Genomic DNA, 6,849 nt, shown 5'->3' on the forward strand with positions numbered 1-6,849 from the left:
CAAGAAAGAAACCAACAGAACTCCACTGGCCATCACCTACAATCCTCAGCTTAAACCTCTCCAACGCATCATCAGTGATCTACAACCCATCCTGGACAATGATCCCTCGCTTTCACAGACCTTGGGAGGCAGGCCAGGCCTCGCCCACAGACAACCCGCCAACCTTAAGCGTATTCTCACCAGCAACCACACACCACACCATAACAACTCTTACTCAGGAACCAATCCATGCAACAAACCTCGATGCCAACTATGCCCACATATCTACACCAGCGACACCATCACAGGACCTAACCAGATCAGCTACAACATCACCAGTTCATTCACCTGCACATCCACCAATGTTATATACGCCATCATGTGCCAGCAATGCCCCTCTGCTATGTACATCGGCCAAACTGGACAGTCCCTACGTAAAAGGATAAATGGACACAAGTCAGATATTAGGAATGGCAATATACAAAAACCTGTAGGAGAGCACTTCAACCTCCCTGGCCACACAATAGCAGATGTAAAGGTAGCCATCTTACAGCAAAAAAACTTCAGGACCAGACTTCAAAGAGAAACTACTGAGCTTCAGTTCATTTGCAAATTTGACACCATCAGATCAGGATTAAACAAAGACTGTGAATGGCTAGCCAACTACAGAAGCAGTTTCTCCTCCCCTGGTGTTCACACCTCAACTGCTAGAAGAGGGCCTCACCCTCCCTAATTGAACTAACCTCGTTATCTCCAGACTGATTCTTGCCTGCATATTTATACCTGCCTCTGGAAATTTCCATTACATGTGTCTGACGAAGTGGTCATTCACCCACAAAAGCTTATGCTCCAATACATCTGTTAGTCTTTAAGGTACCACAGGACTCTTTGTTAGTTTTTTATTGCAGCATCTAATTTTATCAGGAAGAAACCTGCATCATAAACCTCACCACCTTCCACTGTAAGTGCAAGGTTCCCTTCTTTGATCTGCCTTCTCTAACTTAAACACACAGCAGCATCCACATTTAAAAAACAAACAAACACAAAAATAACCCTACCAAAACAAATAGGACATGTAATTCTCCTCCCGGGGAGAGGAGGAGAGAACAAATCAAACGTAACAGATATTAGTCATGTCACTTCATGTACTACTAGAAGGTACTCAGATACTAAGATGATGAGGGCAGTATAAGAACCTATAATGAATAGAAAGTATGAATAGCTTACTTCTGGGGGCATTCTGCGCAAAAAAAAAAAAAAAATTCTGCACACAATATTTTAAAATTCTGCAACTTTTATTTGTCAATAAGTAAATGCAGAGGCTCCAGCATGGCAGTGGGCAGCACAGGCCACTGGCTGCACGAAGGTGGGAGATCACCCTGCAGCTCCCCCCACCCCCGGGGCACAGACTCAGCAGTGAGGCTGCACCTGACCCTGATATAGCACATAGCCTGCCCCAGAAACACCCTGGGACTCTGCCCCTCTGAGCCAGGTGACCAGATGTGGGGCAGGCAGGCTCAACCAGGCAGGATCCAAGTGTGGAGGGGCTCAGTGTAGGCTCGTTGGGAGGGTTCCAGATGCAAGGGCAATGGGACTCTACAGGGGGTTCCAGAGAATGCCCGGCAGTGGACTGCAACTTCAGGCAAGGCTGCACTGGAGAGGCTCATGCTCAAAAACAGCCCTCTGGTAAACTGACGGTTCCCATGGAGATTACCAGGGTACAGGTCCCCACACTCATGGACTAGGGATGTAATCAAACTCATCTGGCAAGACCTCATCACCACCCCAAATCCACAGAGAGAAGTCATCCAATTACAGTTTATTGACAGGGACGTGAAGCCCTACCCCAGCACTCAGGTCATCACGACAGTGGACAGCGAGATCAGAATCATGATGGTAGGCCTAGCCTACCCAGTCATCCGCAGCTGTGACTGGAAGGGATTCACTAGGGTTCTACACAGTACAAACCCTGAGCCAGGCAAACCAGAGCCCATGTTTGAGGGGGGACCCCCTCGAGGAAATGGGGGAGACATCTGGTAATCACGACACTGACTTTGAGGGACCCCAGGACACCGAGCTCGACAGCCCTGATGAGAAGGCAGACCCTGTTCATCAACATGGGGAGGATCCACCAAACTTGGGAGCCAACTTTGGCCAAAACCAGCGAGAAGACTCTACGCTCAGTCGAGCGTACAAGCAACTGGCCAGCATAAATGGAAGGGTCACAGAGCCCCGATCGGCAACAGAGTATCCCCAGTTTGAGCTAAAAGAGGACTGTCTATACTAGGTTGACCCTGACCCGCAAAGTCAAGAGGCCCAGACCCAGTTGCTTGTGCCCTGGTGCCACAAGCAAGCTGTCATGAGGTTCACTCATGATGTCCCTGCTGCTGAGCACTGGGCCATGAAAAGACGTTGGTCCAAATTTTGGCCCATTATTTTTGGCCAGGAATTCACCAGGAAGTCAAAGACTTTTGCAGCTCCTGTCCAGACTCCCAGCTTATCACTCCATAGTGAGCACCGAAAGCCACACTACTCCCACTACGCATGGTGGGGGTACTCTTTGAGAGGATCACCATGGAACTGGTGGGACCCCTCAAGAGAAGTTTCAGATACATTTTGGTGATCCTGGACTCTGCTACCCACTTCCCTGAAGCAATCCCCCTCCGTAACATCACAGCCCAGACCATTGCTGTGGAGATATTCCAGGTCTTTGCTCAGGTGGACCTCCCACAAGAAATCTGGACAGACCAGGGCACAAACATCACATCAAAGTTGCTTAAGCAAGTCCGCAACCTGTTGGGCATTGAGATGATTCAGACGTCCGTTTATCACCCTCAAATGGATGGCTTAGTCGAACGTTTCAACAGAACCCTCAAGGGCATGCTTTGGAGATTTTCCCTGACAAAGCTTCTGCTACTCACAATCTGGGAAGTTCACCAATCATCAACCAAGTTTTCTCCATTTGAGCTGCTTTATGGGAGGCAGCCACGGGGAGTCCTGGACCTGGTGTGTGAGAGCTGGGAGCAGGCACCTTCCCCATTATAAGGTCTCCTGCAGTACATCCTCTGACTGCACCCAACTTGAGAAGGTGGGGGCCTTAGCACGCAAGAATCTTCACAACACACAGAAGTCACAGGAGCAGGCATACAACCAGGGAGCCAGGAAATAGCCTTTGAACCAGGGGACAAGGTTCTCCTGTTACTCTCCTCTGAGGAGTCAAAACTGCTCGCCCAATGGCAGGGGCCTCATGAAGTGATCCGCCAAGTGGGGCCAATAACTATGAAATCCAGCAGCTGGACAAGAGGAAGAAATGACAAATATACCACCTGAACATCTTGAAACCCTGGCGGGATAGGAAGGGGTTGCTGACTGCCCCTTATAGCCCTGAGGCAGAGTTGAGCTCAGCTAACCTTTTCCCTTGCAGGAAGTAAAAGAACAGGGCCCTGGAGCTCAGCTGGGGCCAGACCAGGGAAGGAGCCAGACGTCCTTCCCAGAGAGCCAAACTGTCCACGGAGCCCATGACCAGCTGTGGCGGGCGACAACTCTCCTGAGCTGGCCTGGAGTCAAGACAAGCCACTGACCCAGGAGACTCAGGAATCCAAAGAGGAAGTAGAGAGTGAGCCGTTCAACAAGGAGACTGGGAACCAGCGACCACAGAGCATCCGAACCAGATGCCAGTAAGAAGCAGCCCAGGGAAACGAGACTTTAGTCCTGCTGAGTTGCCGAGAGGTGAGGCAGTAACCCCACATTCCCCTGCTAATGCAGCAACAGGATCACCCATTGCTTCAAGGATCCTAGGCTGGGACCCGGTGGTGCAGGGTGGGCCCACGTCCCCTTGCGCACACTCATGGCTGGAGGCCAGAGCCAGTGACTGTTTGTTTGCTCAGCCCACACCCAGGAGGCCTGAGCTAGTGATTGTTTGCTCAGCCCTTATCCAAGAGGTGTGAGCTACCGACTGCTTATTTACTCAGCCCACACCCATGAGGCCTGAATTATTCACTGCCAGTTCATTCAGCCCACACCCAGGAGACCTGAGCTGTTGCTCATTTGGTTGCCCCACTGCAAGCCAGAACTCCCAAACAACAGATCTGGCGTAGGCGCTTAGTCCCCGACGCTACCGGGGGAAGGAGGTGGGGCCCTGATCCTGAGAAGCAGGAACCTTACAACATTGCAGTGACCAGTGTGGACGCAACTTTCATTTCACTGCAAATTGTTGCTACACATGGAGTGCCTGTACTCTATACACCACCATCCATGTAGACACAGCCACAGATGCAATAACAGGTCCCTGAGTTATAGTGACACTAGCAGGTTCAAATTTAAAAACACATACATCAGAAGATCACCTAAAATTACTCACCGTCTCAAAACCCCGATGGGGGTGATCAGGAAAGCCAGCTGGTTTACCTCCTTTGAATTCATCAAGCAACAAAAAAGGATCCAAATTTTTTAACTGAAATAAATCAAATTTAGGATGTTTAGACAAAGATTTTGCATCAACTTCTGCTTTACCTGCTGCACACAAAACATAACATTGTCAGAAATACTGAACCTCAAAATATCCTTTGATTCTTAAACAGATTCCCTTACAGCCCAGCATTCAAAATTTAAGTTACACAAATATAGGTGCAAATGAAATTATAGAAGCTATATCATTTTTCAGTGCTCATCTTTATTTCCTGTGTTTATTTCTGAAGTGTACTAATCAAAAGAGTTTCATAGCATTTATACCCAGCAGTTTAAAAATAACTAAAGAACTATTTACAGATTGGTTCCAGTCCAATGAGAGCTCCTCCCCCAGAGTAAAGATTCTCACTAATGATCCACTCCTGCAAAAGCTTGAGTGAATAAACAGACCTTGAAGCATGCCTGGAAGGTCAGCAGACAGATTCTGATGGATGGAGTGAATTCCAGAGCCCTGAACTCTGGGTAACACCATACCACAAGCCCCCTTGTTATCTGTCAACTTGAGTGCATCAATTGATCTCAACTGCTGTAGCACCACACAAGGATAAAGAGGCAGGCTCTAAGATAGTAAGCACTCAAACTACACAGAGCTTTATTGGGAACAACCAAAGCCAACACTATGAATTGTACCCAGAAGCAAACCTGAATCCAGTGCAAGCTATGGAGAGCACAAATATAATGTGCTCCCTACATGAAGCTTCAAGAAGCAAGCATTCTGCAACAGCAGTTTTCCCCATAGCTTTTAGGGGTAGCCTCATCTACTGTTCATTGTACTAATCCAGTCTCTGAGCCTAAGACATAGATAACTGGTAAGATCTATATGTGAAAGAGAAGGCCACAGTTTGCAAGACAATACAGTGGCACAACTGCCACTCTTATCTAATACCAACCGTGGTCCCCGCAACAGGACCCCCAGTTCTCCTACTATATTGACAAAAGTTTGAAAATCTCCAGTTTAAAAAGTAAATGAGGCAGGTATCAACTCTCCTGTTTCCCCTAGAGCAGGGGTCGGCAACCTCAGTAAGCTGAAGTATGTGCTGGCCATGGCTTCCCAACGCCCCCATTGGCCTGGAGCGGCGAACCGCGCGGCCAGTGGGAGCCGCGATCGGCCGAACCTGCAGACGCGGCAGGTAAACAAACCAGCCCGGCCCGCCAAGGTGCTTACCCTGGCAAGCCGCGTGCCAGAGGTTGCCGACCCCTGCCCTAGAGGCTTTCACAGCATCACCTCCATCATCTCTGGTTGAGCATCACCAGCTGCCTCTTATCCAAGCCCCAAAATCATATCACAACCAGAGCATCAGGAAAGCCCTGACACAGGACTGGGGAATTACTATATTAGTTGATGGTGCTATTTTTTCCTGCTGCTGTATGAAGCTAATGCATTATGGATGGGTTTTGCTTTTCATATATCCACCATCAAACATTCCAACCAGGAAATGATCATCATTCGGCACCACATCAGATCTCTTTGGGAGGAGAGGAAGTATAGAGCATACCTCAGGCCTGCCAATGCTTCTCCGAACACGCGCCCCAACCCCTTCCGCCTGCTCAATGCTAAGAACAGTTTTGATAACTTTCCTCAGAGTTACCATCCTTCCTCCTTCTGAAAGAAGATGCAGTTTCCAAGACTTCAAAAATCTGCACAGGGAATAGATAAGATTTTTAAATGTTGTCAGTATTATCTCTTGGAAAGTAAAAAAATCAAAAGCGCCCTAACACACAAACAGAGCAGCTAACAGCTCAAAACATTAACTGCAAATGACAGAAAATTGGCAAAAGACTATAAGATTTTGGTTTTACTTTAAATCCGCAAACAACCAACATGTCGCCTGTAGCAAAAGCCAAAACAGCAGATGGAGGTTTCCATTTACTTAAGCTAAATAGTTCATTTTTCCACCAAAGGAAAGTTGCACCTCATGCCTCAGGTACCCCCACAGCAAGTACAGTACCTTACTGCTCCCTATCTGGTGCAGGACTGCAATGCCTGCAAACCACAGATTGCTTCTTATTTAACTCCCTCTGCTCTGCACTTCACAGTAACTAAGTCAGCATGAGTCAGCACAATCATCCCATCCCCTAGCAAAGGAGATGGGTGAGTCACATACTGGGGGGGGGGGCAGCCTGGGGCGGGGCAGGACAGTGCAAGGGAGGTCCTTGCTACAGTCTGGCTGTGGGGCTTTTATGATGCTAATATTTCAGGAGTATTGATATCTCAGCCAGCATGCACACAGTCACACCAGCTCATGGCGCTCAGTGAGAGTCACAGACACCCAAAAAGAACGAGGAGTCCTTGTGGCACCTTAGAGACTAACAAATTTATTTGAGCATCAGCTTTCGTGGGTTAAACCCCACTTCATCGGATCCCACGAAGTCGGTTCTAGCCCACGAAAGCTTATGCTCAAA

The 6,849-nt window shown here is 48.3% G+C and overlaps 1 protein-coding gene across 1 annotated transcript in view; it reads right to left on the reverse strand.

Annotated features, from left to right (window-relative positions):
* LOC113406152 (pirin-like) overlaps positions 1–6,487 on the reverse strand; it is a 92,720-nt gene extending 86,233 nt beyond the window's left edge. The window contains exons 1-3 of the mRNA XM_026649126.1: positions 6,396–6,487; positions 5,943–6,084; positions 4,340–4,432 (exon numbers count right to left, since the gene is read on the reverse strand). Coding sequence (XP_026504911.1) covers positions 4,340–4,432; positions 5,943–6,038 — 189 coding nt within the window. The 5' untranslated portion in view covers positions 6,039–6,084; positions 6,396–6,487. The remainder of the gene's footprint in view (positions 1–4,339; positions 4,433–5,942; positions 6,085–6,395) is intronic.
* Between the last annotated feature and the right edge of the window lie 362 nt (positions 6,488–6,849).

This window comes from Terrapene carolina, unplaced genomic scaffold (genome assembly GCF_002925995.2).
Source record: "Terrapene carolina triunguis isolate 2854851 unplaced genomic scaffold, T_m_triunguis-2.0 Scaffold23, whole genome shotgun sequence".
Lineage (NCBI taxonomy): Eukaryota > Metazoa > Chordata > Testudines > Emydidae > Terrapene > Terrapene triunguis.